An 18,122-nucleotide genomic window follows, 5' to 3' on the forward strand; every position below is an offset into this window, starting at 1 on the left:
ATAGCTTAAAGTATTATTCCTTTCAAAACAGAATACAATTTTCCAGTCTGCCAGTATTTATTTATTTATCTGCAATTGTGCGCACATGCACACGTGCAAGCCAACACGCACAAGTGCAGACAGAAAGCCAAAAAGAAATCTCTGAAGATGAAGAGGAATACATCCCCTTCAGCAGCGCCCCTCTCTCGCTGTGTCCGTCTCCCCCGTCACCCCTTTTCCTCCCCCCTGTTATCTCCAGCCCTTTGAAACAGCACCTGTTACAGCCTCGCAGCTTGGGAGCTCCGTCATGATGTAGTGTGCACTCCTGCGTGATACAGTTCCAGCTCCCGGTCTAGCATTCAAGCCCCGGCCTGATGTGCAAGGCAAACAAGCCGCGACGTCTTCATCCTCCAAGAGCTTAATGACTTCTTGGAGTATTGTAGATAGCCACACCGAGGACTGGGACATTGTGTCGCAGTGTCGGTATCCGTTCCATGCAACTATTTGCTAGCTGGCTCAGTTGACATTTGATACGGAAAATCGTGCAAGTGCGAGTTCATCTTGATGAATGAAATGGCTGCAGCAGCCTTGTTTACTGTCTTAGCTGATGAAAATGTAATGATCCCTGCAGCAAAAATGGGGACATTGCAGCAGCAATTATAGCAGGGTGAAGCTCGAGAAAAGGCAACATACTGTAAACACCATTTACCAGGGAGGCAAAGTGTATTCAGGATCCGAAAAGTAGTGAAACCTCATAAAGGGATTGAGGACAATATATTCCTTACTAAACTTTATTTACCATGTATTTACTGCAATAATTAACAGGCTCATTAGTCAGAACCCTAATGAAGCGCTCATTAACCGAGTTTGCGTGCGTGCTAGCTGAGACTACAGTTGTTTGACTGACAATCTCTTTTAATCACAGTATTGTGGCGCTTATATCACACATCAAACCTTTTATGTCCACAGCAAACGAAATGGCTTTATTAATGCTCTGTTTTCATTAACATAATTAAGTCAACCCAGATTTATGATGCCAATTATTTAACGACCCAGGCCCGCTTTATATGTTCATCCACATGTTCTGGGTTGTATTAATAGGAAGAAAAAGCTTTCTCGATGACAGACATCTTGTCTGGCTTCACCTCCTTTTAGCCTCTTCTCGAGACGGCACCGAACTTTCGAGCGCAGACACATCCCCTGGCAGCCGCGTATCACTCGTGTATGTAAGCAGCTCGCACGTAGTAATGGGCATCCATCAAGCCCGCTCAAGGTATAAATCATGTCCGCGCTGCCTTCGCCGCCGCACCGTTGCAAAAGCCAGATAGAAAAATGTACGGCTCATGCAATAAAGGCAGAAGGCTGTCTTTATTGGAGCCATTTTGGCCTCGCATTGTGTTATTTTTTTTTATTTATTTCTTTTCCCACCGCAGAACAATCCCGGCAGATTGCAGCCAACTCATAGCCTATTCTTCCCTCGTACCCCATCAATAACAATGAGAAAAGTGTCAGCCGCTGATTAGGCTTTGATATTGAGAGTGAAGCAGGGATGGCTGTATGTGTGTTTGTGTGTGTGATATGTTTATGTGTGTATTTCTTATTATAAAAGAAATTAGATCACTGGAGGTCCACTTTTTTTTCCCCCCTTCTCATAAAAAATGGATTTTAGTCAGTCATCTCGACCTTCCCAGTGGTGAAAATTAGGATGGAAAGCAAAATGCAGCTTAAATCAACCGCGTGCCCTCAGCCTCCTCCTGGTCTGCATTTATGCACTCGATAAAATAGGTGTGTATCGCTGGCTGCAGCAGGTGCTGTACCTAAAAAAAAAAATGAAGCAAATTAAAATTGCACAGTATTCAACAACCCTGCACAGTGAATGGAATTTAAATAATTTATTTCAATGTTTAGCAATTAACATAATACCATATTGCATCTGTGCTGCCAATGCATATGCAAATCTTGTTTTTATTATGCATGACTTGTAGGTCAAGTTATGGAAATTAGGGGTAACGCCCAATTCAGTAGTGCTTAACAACATCCACTGCACCAGTTGGTGTGCGAAATGAAATGTGGCAGTGAGTCAAAAGACTTGGTGCAGTGAAATGAATGTGTCTATTGAGTGTGGTGGGAACCCCTGCTGCCAAATAATGATTGCCTTGATACTGAGACTGAAGAAAGTCATTTCCAAGAAGTCAGGTAATTAAGGAAAAACGCACCCGCTCCAACATTCTCCATGTTTGTAGATTTGTAGATGCGTTGTGTTAACTTCACAATCACTTCAGTGGGATTAAATTAAGTGCCAAGTATTAGCTGCATGCAATTTATTTTCCTCTTAGTTTATAGCATGTAAGGGTCCTGGCTGTGTTTATGCCAGCCAGTGGCGGACTCAGGATGGGGCAGGGGTGCAAAAAATACAAAGGGCACCACATGCAGAAAGTCGAGAGGGCACTTCGCCACGTTTTGTCCACTGGAAAGGCACCCTAGAGGGCAATTTATCATGTTATATCTACCATAGGGGCATCCAAGAGGGCATCTTTTCTTACATGGGGGCACCAGGGGGGGCCATCGCGGGGATGCCAGCATGAAAAGTTATTTGTTTAATTCTGGCAAATAGAGCTAACATTTAAAAAAGAAATGTGATAGCGAGCTCACTGTTAAACAGCGTTAGTCATACACACAGCATGTAGCCCAATTATTATTATTAATCAAATAATGCTGTTGGAAAGGTTTAAGAGTCCCTGTCTTTTTAATTGGTATAACCATATGGAAGCGTACGGAAGCCAAATGCTCGAATCAAAGATGGCGTTTTCTCTACAGCTACATGTGTCCTTAGAAAACTATTCGCCTTCAATCAGAGGAATTTACTGTAGCTCAGGATTTAGACACCTCAAAAAAGCAATTGCTGTATTTAATTAATTATATGCAACAGGGTCAAAAAGCCTCAGTTTCTAATGTAATGCTATTTTTTAATTAAAAAATAATAACATCAGCTTAACAGTGCGAGTGAAAAGTTGAATCTCGGATGTCTGTCACCGGTTTAGTATGTCCTCCTCTGCTTTAACGACAGCAAGCACTTGACCTGGCATTTGTATAAGACCCGATGACTCATGTTATCCAAGCAGTCTTCAAGTGCCCCCATATTTGTTTAATGGGGTTGAGGTCAGAGACTGTGGAGGAAAGTACATGACGGTCAGGACTCATTGGTCTTATTTCGTCTTCAAGTAGTTTTTGCAAAGCTTTGAGGTGTGCTTGGGCTCATTATCCTGCTGCAGTATGAATCCGCAAAGATGCAAACCAGAGGGTGTAGCACGTCTTTGAAGAATGGAGTGGTAGCTCTCATGAAGCCTCTCCAAGACTGAGAAAGCTGAGCACTCTGTGACTTCACAAGAAGCTCTGCTGAACACTGTCGAATCACGCTGAGTCAGCAGGTTTTGGACAAACGTTTGAAACAATTGCAAAATATAAGTATTTTGACCAATAGTCTCGTACTTTTTACCCTATTGTTTTTCCAAAATCACTTCTACTATTTTATTTTAAAGGTGCAGTATGTAAAAAATTATCCACCTGTTGAATGAATTCTCAAAACAAATTGCTCTTGCTAGCTCTTAGCTATCTCTTAGCTAGTTAATTCAGTCAGCAGTGTAGCAAGCGTATGCCCGACTGACTGTGAGCTCGAGTAATGGGGGAGTGTTGGTGTTAACTTGGTTAGCACAGGAGCCTTGTTCCGTCAGGGCTAGCTTGTTTACATGCTAACTTCAGTACTGTAGATGTCTCTGAAACACAAAACACAGACTAATTTGAAAAAATGTTGACACTAAAATTTCTTTGCATTCTGTTGATAATCTTAAGTAATTTAATTTCAGTGTATTATAGTGAAATTCTTACATATTGCACCTTTAATCATAACTTATTATCTGCAGTCTCACCACCAGCTCCATTCAGTATCTGTTCTGAGGATTTTTGCCCAGTTGTCATGGCTTGTAGTTGTAAAAATTTCCACTTGGTCTGAGCACAAAATTATGAGCTCAAGAGTGAACTTTAAACGTCGTTTTTACGGCAGCATGTCCTTAAATTAATTGTTTGACATTTTGGGAAATTCGCTGATTTGACTTCCTGCCAAAAGTTAAATGGTTAGACTGATACCTCTCCTTATCTCTATACAGTCCATGTAGCCAGTAGCTGCTTAGCTTAGCTTAGCTTAACTTAGTTTATCTTAGTTTATCTCAGCTTAGTGTAAAGACTGAAAACAGGAGGAAACAGTTAGCCATGTCAACTGTTGCTTTGAGGTGCACAAAAAAAATGGCAAACTAGATGAGCTGCTTTGTGCTGCTGTGCTACACAACTGCACAGGCCATTGCAATTGGTTGTCAACAGATGCTGATCAAACGGAGGCCTTAATCCCCTCATAAATCCACAATTTATTTTGTTAAGACTATCAGTGTCCGCCAGATATTGTGAATCCGAAAGTAAGCTATAGCCTGAGTTAATGTAGTCAGTAAGTGCTGAACTCTCCTGGGAGCAGCCCTCGATTCCAGTAAGCTGTGGTCCCTCCCTTCCGCCTCATCAGTAATAGCTCTGATGCAGTTATTTTATAGGACATGTGGAAGCCAATATGCATGGGCGTCACAGGCTAAATTAAAAGTTTGGCTGACACGATCACATCCCCATCCCTTCGCTCCTCCTTGAACCTCTTTTCCCTCCCCTTGCACTCAAACCGTCCTCCATTTTTCTTTGCGCTAATTAACAGGCAGGATGGTGATTAGTCATGAGGCATCGCTCCCCACCCCTCCGTCATCCTCCAGACTCAGAGGTGTGTTTTCTCTGTGACTGGAACATGTGTTAAAAGCAGCTGGGTAGTCAGAGACAGCTCTGGAGCAGTGGGGGAAAACATGCTCAGAGGCTATATAGCTGCTGCTCATATACGCACAGTGGCTGCAGGATATAAACTTACACACACTGGAGAAAGCTGTCGCATGTGCCCCAATCCACACACACATTCACACGTCTGGCTCTCTTTGAGATATTTCCCCCTTTTTTTTTAAATGCGCCACCGCACACATACATAAATACGAGCTCTTGTTCTCCCGTTTCCCTCATTGGAGATCCACACCCAAACACATCCTCAAAGCTCGTCATTATCTCACATTGTTTGTCATCCATTCAGGCATTCGACGCCACGCTCACACAAACACATTTACAAAGCATTGTTTGCATCTCATTGAGGGACGGCTGAGCTTGTTTCACAGTGCTACAAAGATGGTTAAAAAAAAGGGGAGAGATGGAGACATAGACAAACAGAAAAGCAAGCCCAGACGTAAACAGATCGCCAGACAGGCGCTCTGCCTTCGGGTTTGTGATTCAGAATACTAACTAGGCGTCTCAGCTCACACCCAGGGACAGAAGGTGTGATGTAGGGCAGAGCCAAGCGGTGGGAGGGGAGGGACGATTTACCCTTGAAAGCTGAATGGTTGCTTCAGGTTCCTCCCTGGATTTTGCGGTATATGATTGGCTGTTTGACTAAGATTGGCAGGCTGACAAAAAAGGGACATCGCTTGTCAAGGTATCACTTTTTACCTCTTATGCTTTTTTTATTTATTTCCTTTTCTTCAGTGTTTTACGTTCTTCTCTCCCACAAAAACACTGCTCCTGAAACACCTCGTCAGTAGTCCCATCTTTAATTCTGTGACTTTGTGACATCACACTATGTCACCATGTCACACATTTACATAAATGATGACTATCGGCTTGGTTGGCACAATAAAAACTGATTTAGCACAGCTGCTCTGTTGTTATTAGCAGTGCTGGCTCAGGCATGTGTGAGCTGACCTATCAGAGAAGACTTGGTATTCAGGAGTGGGGGCCTTAAAGAGACAGGAGCGAAAACAGAGTAGTAGAGTATTGAAAAGAAATCATGAACCTGAAAATGAGCATAATATGTCTCCTCTAACTGAAAGAACATAGGGATGCTCAAAGTTTATTCATGGCAACTCAAATAGTGTCAGTGACGGAGCTTCCTGTGATATTAATCTGATAACTTGTTCAACAGAAGGTACTGTAGATACAGACAAAAATATTAGCTGTAAGATTAATATATTTGTCAAAACTCCAGCTTCTCCTGGGATTCTCTTTAATTTCAAACTTCTCCCAAATGTGGCCCTGACTCAATTTCTCTCCGCTTTAATTTGGTAATTAATCTGACGTCTTTGCATTAGTCATTTGGACTGGTGCTTTACGCATCATATGGCATGTTCCTTTGCAGATTCCATTTCACTGTAAAATGTTCACTCTGTTTTAATGGCCCGTCTCCATGGTGATTAATGATAACTTTTTAAATGCTGTTTCATCTTTTTCCCAAAGCCACTACTTAAGATCGCTTCAAACACGGTGGCTCTTGCCGTGCATACTGAGTGCATCGTGAACAATGGCCATACGTATCCAAGTAATGCTATATTTATTTATGATACAAATAATGAATTAAACAGATCCTGGCTCACAAATGGACAAAGATTAAGAGATGGCCAATATACTGCATGGACACAGTGGCTTCTGTAGTACATTTCATTATGTTGCAAACAATGGATCTCTCTGTTTGTTTGGACATCATCTGGATTACTAATGAGCGTTTCCCCACAATATCTCCAGGAAGCAGCAACAGTCAGACCAAGAGCATCGCCTTATTATTTGTGGTCCAAGATATGTTGTTTTGTCAGTTTATTAGTAGCTCTGTGTGCTTCGCTATAGGGCAACATAGCGTGTGTGTATGTGTGTGAGAGTTGAAAGAGACTTTTGAGAGTACCAGGGTATTGCATTTGCTTTTTTTTCAGGCTGATTAAGAGGTAGTAAGTCTGTCTGCGGGAGAGACAATGACAGGCGAGAATCAAGTTCTTTATCCCCTCCTTTGATTGCCGGAGAGGTTTTGTGTATTTTCTTATTACTTTGGAAAAGAAATGACAGTAAGAGTTTGAGGTTTGAAATCTGGAGGGTTTAATTCAAGGGTATTTTTCACACATGAGTCGAACAGTAATGAGTCCCACTGTTTAAAGGTGCAGTTAGAGACTTTTTACTGCCACATAACACGAAATGGCCGATTCAACGATCACGCCCCGCAGCTTGACAGGGGGAGCTGATCGCAGTGAGCGGCGCTGAGATCTCAAAAGCTTTCAAAGCTCACTTTCTAGTGCACCCGTCATAAAGAAATGTTTTGTACATCTGCCAATTAAATCTTCTTTAAAGCGTATAATCAGTATTCTTATAATTACATTGGATCAGATGGCTGTTTGTTATTGGATGTGAAAGGGATCGTTGTGGTGAAGAAATAACAGAGAATCATTACAGATTCTGCAGCTCCTCTCATCTGTACGGAGAATTATAGCCTCTTTTATTGTTGTGATTTTCTGGCCAAATGCTTTCGTGGTTTGGTGCTCTCGCTCTCAGCTCTCCTTTTCTGTCACTGTTATTAAACTCACATTCAAAACACAGTTGTCTTTCTAGTTAGACTAGGGATGCTCCGATTTATTGACCCAGTATCGGTCGATATTGTTGACTGCTTAACATTAAGATTCTTTTTCATTTGAAAGAAGGTTATATTAAAGAAGACATATAAGACATAGTCTGCTCTGATTGGTCAGCTCACACATGCCTGAGCCAGCGCCGCTAACAACAGCAGCTGTGCGAAATCAAATCTTACGCAGAAATTGTGCAAGTGTTTGCCATTGGGACATAGTGTGATGTCACAATGTCAGGGACTAAAAGGCAGGACTACTGACGATGCGTTTCAGGAGCAGTGTTTTCTGTGGGAGAGAGGACCTTTACATGCACAAGAACCTATATAAAACCCTGAAGAAAAGGATAAAAACTATTTTGCATAATGAAGATTTCTTTGTTTCCTTGCCATAAAAGGAAGAATAGATACACAGTGCAGTTAACCGTTAAAGGTGCAATATGTTGGCCACCTGTCAAATTTGTCCTCAAAACAAACAGGGGGCAGCATATCACCAGAATGACTGCTACCTGCTGCTAACTGTAGCTACTATTGGCTGGCTAACTCAATTAGCTGTGCAGCTAGTGTTGCCGTTCACACAGATAGCACAGGAGCTTTAAAGCTAAATGTCTTGCCAACTCGTACCAACATTGTGCCAAAACTCAAACAATAGATGCCCAATGAAAATGCAGCTTTGAGCTTCCAGGGTAAAATTAAAAGACCGTGTATGTCATTTTCATCACTGCTGCACTTCCATGATGCATTCTGGGGAAACCAGGAGAGATCAGCAACGTCACATATTGAGCCGAGACACTCTGAACAAATGGAGCTGCGGCTGCTGCTTGAGATGTAAAAACAAAGAAAGATGACAATCGATCTCCGTTTTCACTCTTATGCCAGCCTTTACCAACAACTTGTGATCTCCACTGCTGCTCGGTTTGTTTTACATAGCTCAGTTGTTGTTGGCTTTGTTGATGTGTTATCTTTTTTCCTTTTCAAGCTATCAGGTTGAGCCAAGCTGAGCAAGACTGAATGGACCACTTGTGCCTGTCACTCATCCAATGCATTATACTTTATGTGGAATGGGTGACTGGTGGAAATGTGGTGGACAGATATTGATGGATAATGCGCGAGCGTAAATCCCCCCCTGCTTTACCTTCAATATGTCATCGACTGATGGAATGGAGGAAATATAGACAACTCTGACATATCGCTCACTCATGCACAAGTTTATGTTGAAACAGACACATCAAAGCAAATCCCCCAATTGTCTCACCCTAAGCCGTGAAAGAGCAGAGGGATGGATCAGCCCACTGAATGTGCTCACAGTATGGCCACTATTGAAGATGGGAATAAAAAATGCCTAAGTCCTCTTTGAGACAAAAACTATTGAAGATTGTGCCAAACTAGGGCTGAGAAACAGCTCCAAAACTTTATATTTGGGTTTGAATTTTTGTGTAACTTTTCAAGTTTTTGAAGAATATTCTTTTATTCTGACAGCGCTGTTGTTTTTTTTTTCAAAATCAGCAGCACAAGATTGGTAAAAAAAAATGCTCCACATTAGTGAAGCACATTATAAAGTAAAGCAGTGTTTTGCATATTAAAGGGTAAAACATTGTAACAGGCGCAGCCAAACTTCAGATGTCATAATTTCAGTTGATATATTTGTGACAGTTGCTGAGGGATCTGCAGGCATCAACAGTGCAGGAATATTTATTTGATGATGAAGGCAAATATCTGGAGTGTGCCAGGACTTTGTTTACATGACTCCTCCAACTGTGGCAGCTTCCCTTCCGCTGTAGATCTTGCGTCCTCTGCATCACGCCAAGTCCTCTCCCATCCCAGTTCCCCGTTTCTTCCACTGGGACCTGGCATTCCTGTCAGTCATGTGCTATCAGTGAGGCTGCAGGCGCCGCTTAGGCCTGCCCAACTATCTTCCCCCCTCCTCTCTTTTTCTTCTCACCCCACCCCTCTCCACGGCTTCTGTGTGTATCTCCCTCAACCACCTCGGTCCTCAGCGAGCACTCGGCTTTTTACCGCTTGGTTTTAGGTTTCCTGTTCTCCACTTCGCTTATCTGAATCGGCTGGTAGTTTCACGATGTACTTTGTTACTTCTTGCTTGGTTTGTCTTACTTCTAATCTCAAATGTTGTCTCTCCCTGTCTCCCAGGTGTAAGGAGGGATATCACGGACTACGCTGTGACCAGTTTGTACCCAAGACAGATGCTATCTTGTCAGATCCAAGTACGCCCTCTTTTCTATTTTTTCATCCAACAGTATTGGTGTATTGATCTCGGACATGAAAGCAAATTCTGAACAAGTGCATGTACATGCCCATGAGGGAATCTCTGACTGTATCAGTCAACAAGATAAATATAAATAAAGTGAGATACATTCATGTTTGCTGCAAAGGATTGTGCAGCCCCCTGGGCCCTAAGACTCTATGTAAAAGTAGCTTCTGGGGTCCACAGTTCAAGTGCAACTGGAGAACTTTCTTGCAGATCTTGTTCCCCTCATTTCCTGTCTGTTTTCTACTGTCAACTCATTAATGAAGCCATAAAATGCCCCCAAAATCTCTTTAACACTGTTTTCTTATAGTGCACCTTTAAGTGAGTACCACATATTAGGCTACAAAGTTTAAGTATTTTAAGAAGGGTTTTAAAGACTGAACCCAAATATAAATAATCATATAAGTAAATGCCTAAATTAATGAACATATAATAACATGTTTAGATAAATGAATAAACAGTATGTCAATAATAACACTTTATAATAACCACAGTTATTCAATGGTAGATTTGTAGTTACTTAACTTCACTTTAGGTAAATGTTATTTGTCTGTTAACAATTTAATGACTTATAGACAGTTTATGAAGCAATTGTTTATTGTAAAGTCGCAACTGGTGTTTATAATACTTATGTAAATTATTAATAAATACAGTTTAGATCATCTATAAACATTGTTTGGATGGCCATTAAAAAGTTGCAGTTGCTGTTTATAAACTTTACAATTGATATAGACGGTTCATGAATACAATTTGATTGTTAACAGTCGAATAATTATTAGCTAAAATTTGAATAACTTTAAATTGACCATTTATTAAAGGTGCAATATGTAATGTGTGTAAATGTATACCCAAAACACATAGAGGGCAGCATATGACTGGAGTAGCCGGTAATTGCCGCTAACTGTTAGCTCAGTTAGCAGTGCAGATAGCAGTCCGTACTGTGAGCTCGGAGCACCAGGCGCATACAACACTTACGTGGGAGCTTTGGACCAGGACGGGAGGTTAGCAGCTAACTTCAATAGAAACCTCCTCAACATAATAGATCAGCGTCATAATTTTAGTTAATTTTGAATGTTTTTAACTAAAATTCTTAATGATGGTTATTATAAAGTGTTAACAATAATTATATACAAATATAAAGACGTTATGCATTACCTACTTTAGGCTTAATATTTCCATTTTTGTGTCCATTAGTTTCATAACAGGTGGTCGCACGTTGAGTAATAGCATCATAATGTGTTTCATTTGAATCTACATGTGGCAGTTATTAGAGCCATAAAAACACTTTATTTGGTTATAAGACACAAAATGCATATCATGAGACTGCGTTTTTTTATTGGCCTACATAGGCACAGCGCTACCACACAGATATTAGAATTAAACCCTGTGCATAAAAACCTCCTGTATCTTTTATTATGGTCTTTAATCTTGCTATGCTTTGGTCTCGCTGCAAGGAAGGAAAGTCTTCAGTTTCCTATTGTTCATGAAAAACAATTCCCCCGGAGTCTTTGAATCCCCGTGACAGCTGTGTGGTGTAGTTAAAAAATAAAGTAAAAGTCAGAGGTACAAGGAAGAGAAATTGGAGGCCCCGAGCTTTTCCCATGAGACTGCGGCTTTACAAATTCACACTGTTTTATGGAGTGACTTGGCTCCTCTGCACCAAGAGTCACAGAGAGAACTTAACTCCTTTTGCCTCCTGCTTGATGCCACCAGGCCCACCGAGAGCCCATTAATGGGGTCACAAGCCGGTGTCACGAAGCACGTTTCATGCTCCCTCATGGCACCCGGTTTTCTCAATAGGATTTATTTTATCTTCTATAGGCAGACATCAGTTTTTCCGTGTGTATCCAGATCGGGAGATTTTGACATTGTTATTTGAGATAAGCTGAATGTTATTAGGTTTTTTTGCACGAAAATGGACTCCAGACCAAACAAACAAAGTAGATTACTACACATTTGTAGTACATTTGCATTTATTAAAAATGTATAAGACAATAAGCCTCAGAAGGCAAAATGACAAAGAGGGTTTGTTTAATATGTTTATGTATTTTTAAATGTTTTACTGTTAAGACTCTGAAGTGCACTATATGAGCATTTGCTATTATTTACAAATCTTAAAACTATATTTCCTGCAGTGCCTGACCTGAAAGCACTTCAGCAAAATTATTTTGGAGGAAAAGATCACTAGAAATAAACCCATTTCAAAATAAAGCAGGATTGGGGCAGAAGATTAAAATGGATGGATTTTGCCAGTGGATTAAACATACAATATACCTCTTTTACAGTTGCTAAAACAGTTGCATCATCACGTTGGTAAAAAACAAAACACAACGCGGATTAGGAATCGCCATGACAACAGACATAAGTCTCTATGTGCACTGTTGCTGCTCTTGCTGCAGCTCATGTGTCGTAGCCGGAGAACTTCAAGGCAGTGATCCCCAACCTTTAAACAAAGTTACGTCTGTCAGCAGCTGACAGGTTGCATTTGTTCACAAGGCGTAGACGATGAGCCGGAGAGCCATTTCCCCTTCGCAGATTGATTTGTTTGTGAAATTTCTAGGTAATTCATTGTTTACGGTAGGAAAACTCCAAATTTGGACTTTTTAAAAATGCTGGTGAATTCATCAAATGTTAAATCTGGGCTGGGAATGACTTCTATATATTGAAGTATGTTTTGCACGCTAACCACCTCCAACACTTCCTTGGTGCTCCGAGCTCCCAGTCTGGATTGCTAGCTGCATGGCTAATTGAGCTAGCTGGCTAATGTTAGCTGCAGTTAGCAGCAGTTAGCAGTTATTCTGATTATTTGCTGCCCCCTATTTGTTTTGAGTATGAATTCAACAGGTGGCTGGTTCATACACATTGTTCCCTTAAGGTTCTCATGAATCAATAGAAAACTGTGGCTGCATTGGCGCTACAGGAAGAAGGTACATGAGTGTCAGTTTGTCACATATACAGTATTCAAGAAAGCAAGGACAGACATTACAATATTTTTTGTTATGGTTCTATACAGTGAGTGAGTGTCAGCTACCACAGTCTGAAGGCCAAACACTGCAAAACTCGCACACATGTCTGTTTCTTTTGTCGCGCTTTCTTTATTCCCTCCTGTCGTGTTGTCGCAGACGGTTTGATGAGTACACGGCGTATTTATAAAGGCATATCTGTCAAATACCCATTAAAAAAGAGACTTTAAAATGCGCTAAAGCTTTTGTCAGAACACGTTTAAGAATCTTCAGAAGTGCCTTTAGTTCATGAGCCCATCCTCAGTGTATTACAGACTGTATTCAAATTGTCTTGTATCACTGCTCCATGCGTGCACCGGTCCACCAGAGAAAGCCATGTTTTTGTCCACAATCATTTAACCACCATAAGAGATAAGTCTACCCAGGAAGATTTGAGAGCAGAATGAAGCCTATTTTGATCTCTGTTGATACAGAGTAATCTAAAATTTACCCAGATTACCAAGGGTTTGGAGGATTATCCTGCTTTCAAAAGCCAAATCATGTAATAACATACACATATACATGCACACACACCGACGACAACTACAAGTGGGACGTGCTCCAGTGTAATTCAATTCATCGCGTGTCTCGTGTGTGCAGAAGGCAGTTTTTATTTGTATTTGCATGCAGACTTTAATTCCGCGTCTTCGTTCGTTGACGTGGACACAAATCACACCCGGTGGTGAGAAAAAGTTTCATCCGCCATACCCACTCTTGTTTGTTTTTTTTAAAAACTGAAATCAATTTCTGTGCACCTTACAGTCACAAATCATTTGCTGCCCCTCATCCTTTTGTCTTGGTATCGACTGGCCGCAAAGCAGCCACTCAAAAAGAGCAGTCCATCACACACGCGCGTCCTCGCAGAGCTAGAAAGAGAAGCGGAGACTCTAGCACACATTTCAAAAAGCCCAGGGACAAAAGGAAGAAGAGGCTCCCTGCCAGGTACTCCAGCTCCACTGCTGGGAACTGGGCTTTGGAAGAGCGGTGGGGAGAGGGTGCTCAGGCCTCACATATTGGTGCACAGTAGGGAGGTGGTGGGGTCTTTAATTGGAGGCATGGGAGTGTGTGAAGCCTGCAATATAGTTTACACCTGATTAAGGACCAGGTTAATGGTGTTCAGTTGAGCCAGTTGCACCTCTGAGACTACAGAGGTGGTGTTTGGTGGGAGATTGAAGAGGGAAGAAGAGCAGTAACTAAGTATATTTACTCAAGTTCTGTACTTAAGTACAATTTGAGATATTGAGTATTGAGTATTTCAATTTTCTGCTGCTGCTATACTTTCACTCCAGAACATTTGGAGGCAAATATTATACTTTTTGCTCCACTACATCTATTTGATGACTATTGTCACTGTTACTTTGCAGACTGCACGCTGCATTAGAGCCAGAGCAGCACATTTTGAAATTAATTTATTTTATCCACAAAAAAAAGTAGTGATTCTGATAATCAGAAATATGCTGAATATCAGATCCGATTGTTGCCAATGGCGATAATGCCAACGCCAAGCAAACAGTTTATACACACATGTAAATATATGTTTAATTTACTTTTACGTGTACTTTTAATACTTAAGTACATTTCATGTCACATAAATGAAGACTTTTGCTCAAGTACTACTCCTATGGGTGACTTTCACTTTTACCAAAGTAACATTTTAACACAATATCTTCACTTTTACTCAAATATGACTTCAGGGTACTTTTTACAACACTGGAGGTGAGCCAGCATCTGGAGGAAGAGGCCAAGCCTCTAATTTGCACTATTTATCTCCGGTTGATATTAGGCGTAGAGTAAGTAGCTACACAGGGTATTTGGTTCAATAGCACACACAGACACACACACACACACGTTGGCTCCCCAGGTCCCTGCTCGCCCAAGTGAAGGAGGGGATTAAGGATTTGATTCACTCCTGCCATTGTCTCTCCCACTCGCCAGATTTCTGCCTCTTAATCGGGCCAAAAGCATCTGACATGATGCACAGGTATTCTCCAAGCCTGCTCAAGGCTCCCACAAGACAGCGTAAGTGATTCCCCGGGTAGCTCTGAGTTGCCAGTGCGAAGGATTGGGATGCCTGCACGTATTATGATTGGTGAATGTCTGCAGACATGCCAGTTCCAAGAGGATGGGATGTGTATCGGTGTTGTAATGACATCATCTGCACAGGATGTGACAGTCGGGGCGATTTAGAGTGGAAAAGTGTCGGCTGTTGCCATGGGCAATCACTTGGGAAAGGCTTGAATGGATAATATAGATCAGGCAACATCACTGATTCACTGCATTCACATCTGCCGGCCTTGCCAAGTGTTTGTGCCACAGTGACAGTAAGTAACAAAAGTGTCGTATCTTCATCATGCAGCTATATCTCAAAACTCCGTGTGGCAAAAAGCAGCATGTCCGCCGGCCAGAATTGACTGGCTCTTAACTGTTTTCATCATTAGTTTGTGAGTTGCTGTGAGGCTGGTGATGAATCAGTGGGAGCCTCTAATAAATGCTGACATTTGTTAAATAATCCTCAAGGCTGCAGGGGATGAATGTGGAAACGATGAACTTACATTGTGTTCGATAAAAACATGATGGCACCTGCTTCCTGTTTGAACACAAACATAGTTTAATTAGTAAAATGATTAATTTGGGGGATTTTGGGGGCTTTTTTTTTCTCATATCTCTCTTGTTATCAGTGTAATCACGAAAATCCCTGTGCCTCATTAAGAAGCTGCCAGGCAGTGGAGGAGTAAAGACTTCAAGTTATTGTAACATTTATGGGTGAAAATGCTCCCTGGAACGTTCCCTAACAGTCATAAGTTCACTTACTGTCTTTCAAATTTGATCATTCACGTTAAAAAGACCCCGAATCACACCATTTGTTGTAATCCACTCATCCAAAAGTTCATTTGTCTTTCGCCTGTCTGAATCTGACTCCAGCTCTCTGGGGTGTTTTTATTTTTCATCATGCTTGTAAGGCTGCAGCACTGACAGATTTTCCCATGGTGCAATCAAAAATCATCCGGGAACAGATGTTATTCCCCTTTTTTTTTTGTTTTTGAGTGTGTGTGTGTGTGTGTGTGCCTGTGTTAGCCACTTTTTTATGAGTGTGCCCACCACATAATCTGTCAGTAGCTTGGCGAGCCGCCTTCTATTTAAAACTCAGACCACCTCTGTCAGAAAAGCAATTACTAGTGAGGGTTTCATTTTAATTTAAATGAGATTACATTACAGTGACATGAAAAAGGGGCACTGTCAGGATGGAAAGAACACGAGTGCTCCTTTTTATCTGTTTCCCCAGCACTGGGATTGGGGGGGAGGGCGGGAGGGAGGGAGGGAGGGAGTTCACTGTGAGAAGAAAGGCTCTGTGTGTGTGAGAGAAAGAAAGAGAAGAGGGTGTATGTCAAAGTTTGTGTGTCCGAGAGACATAGACATACGGGCAAGAGTGCAACATACTGTATGTGTGTATGTGAGTGTGTGTGTCTGCGCACGCATGTGGCACATCTTCAAGCGACCAGCTTGTGAATATTGAAAGACTGCGCTCGGAGAAAGAGGAGAACAATTACTGCAATGCCTCAGGCTCGAATCAATATAAAAGGCCTGTGCAGAGCAACGTCAGTGACATAAAGCTATATGATATGTCATTTTCAACTTTCATGATCCCTCCTCTAATCCCTCCCAGCCCCCATATCTTTGTTGTTTGCCTTCTTCATTCAAAGCCACTGCGAGCTGTGTGAATCTGGCAAATTCAGAGAAGCATACCAAGCATGGAAGGCTGGCTGACTCATTACCTGCTGCAGAGAAAACGCAAACTTTTTGGTCTGAATTTTAAAGGTGCAATATGTGAGAATCGGCCACCTGTAGAATTCATACTCCAAACCAATAGGGGGCAGCGTATCGCCGGAGTAACAGCTAACTGCTGCTAGCTGTGACTATCATAAGGTAGTTAGCCAAGTTAGCCGTGATGCTAGCATCTCGGACTCAGGGCTTGGAGCAGCGGGAGAGCTAGCACAGGGGCTTCGGAGTGTAATGGCTAGTTAGCATGCTAGCTTCAGTCTGCACCACATATCTGGAGCAAACTCCCAGAAAACAGCAGGTCCGCTCCAACTCTCACCTTAAATCAAGGCTGAACACCTTTTTTGTCGGTTAGTTGCCTTTTATTGAAGCAAGTTTTAGGCTTTGATCAATATCTCAAACTGCACTGTAACTTTCATTGCCTTGTCTTTATTAAATATAATCTATTTCAGCTTCTTTTTCTATTTTAAATTTTGTTTCTTGATGTCTTCCTACGTTTTTAGCGTCTTTTAAATGCATTTGTATACCCCTGTAAAGCACTTTGTGTTGCCTTGTGTCTGAATCGTGCTATACAGATAAACCTGCCTTTGCCTCTGAAACAACAACAAGCCGTCATAACATCAAACCTGCTTTCTCTTCACATTCTGTTGACAATTTCAGTTCATTTTTTAAGGCTTTCAACAAAACATCTTACACACGGCGGCTTTGATGTGAATTCTGACGAAGATAGAGGCACATCATTCTCTAACTGTTGTATCCTCCTATCTCTTTCTCCCTCCCTCTGTTTCCCCCCCCCTTTTTTCTCTCATGCCATCTTGAACGGAGCAGCAGACGAGCTCGGGATCGAATTCATGGGTAAGAGAACTTTTTTCATTGACTGTTGGCCGCTCGGCACTCAATCTTTCATGTCCCCTATGCCCGTGAAAGCACCACATACAGTACGAAACGCACAATCCTGCACAACAAGGCCACTCACCTTGGGAAAATTAATGCGGGCCAGTCGCCATGGAAACACCGTGGTGGTGAATTAGGTGAATTCTGTCTGCATGAAGAACAGTGCTGTTAGAGAGGAGAGATGTAATGAGGACAGAGCGGTTAAGACAGACGGTTCCTGTGTTAATGTGCGTCTGCCAGGTGCGTGCTTACTCAGTCTAGCAGCAATTTATGAAAATGTCGCGTTGTTAAAGGCACGAAGGAATGATCATCTCTGTTTTAAGTTACACGTGCTTTTTTTTAATTACAAATAAAAACCTGTTTGGAATACTTCTATCCGACCCTCTTTCTCAAATAATGAAGCTGTTCTTCAATCCGGAGGGAATATACAGTCTCTCACACTCACACTCCGCCGCACACGTGACGTTTCTCATTTTCTTCTCCGCCGTCTTTCCCCCGCTCTCCGGCTGCCTTTTGTGCATACATAAAAACCAACACGGCACGCTGTGAAGTTTTCCATTAACATGGCTTCATACGCCGGCGTCACGTCACACGCCCGCTCCAGGAAATAGAAAGGGGGAAGCTCTGAAAGAAAGAGAAAGCCCCGGCCTCGCTGCTGCTGCTGCTGCTGCTGCTGCTGCTGCTGCCGCCACACAAACATTCC

At 41.9% G+C, this 18,122-nt stretch overlaps 1 protein-coding gene across 1 annotated transcript in view; it reads left to right on the plus strand.

Moving 5' to 3' along the window:
- The window catches only part of nrg3b (neuregulin 3b), a 215,619-nt gene that overhangs the window by 172,753 nt on the left and 24,744 nt on the right, over positions 1–18,122 (plus strand). The window contains exons 3-4 of the mRNA XM_084341552.1: positions 9,629–9,702; positions 17,354–17,380. Coding sequence (XP_084197678.1) covers positions 9,629–9,702; positions 17,354–17,380 — 101 coding nt within the window. The remainder of the gene's footprint in view (positions 1–9,628; positions 9,703–17,353; positions 17,381–18,122) is intronic.

Source organism: Pagrus pagrus (genome assembly GCF_965226575.1).
Source record: "Pagrus pagrus genome assembly, chromosome: 21".
Taxonomy (NCBI): domain Eukaryota; kingdom Metazoa; phylum Chordata; class Actinopteri; order Spariformes; family Sparidae; genus Pagrus; species Pagrus pagrus.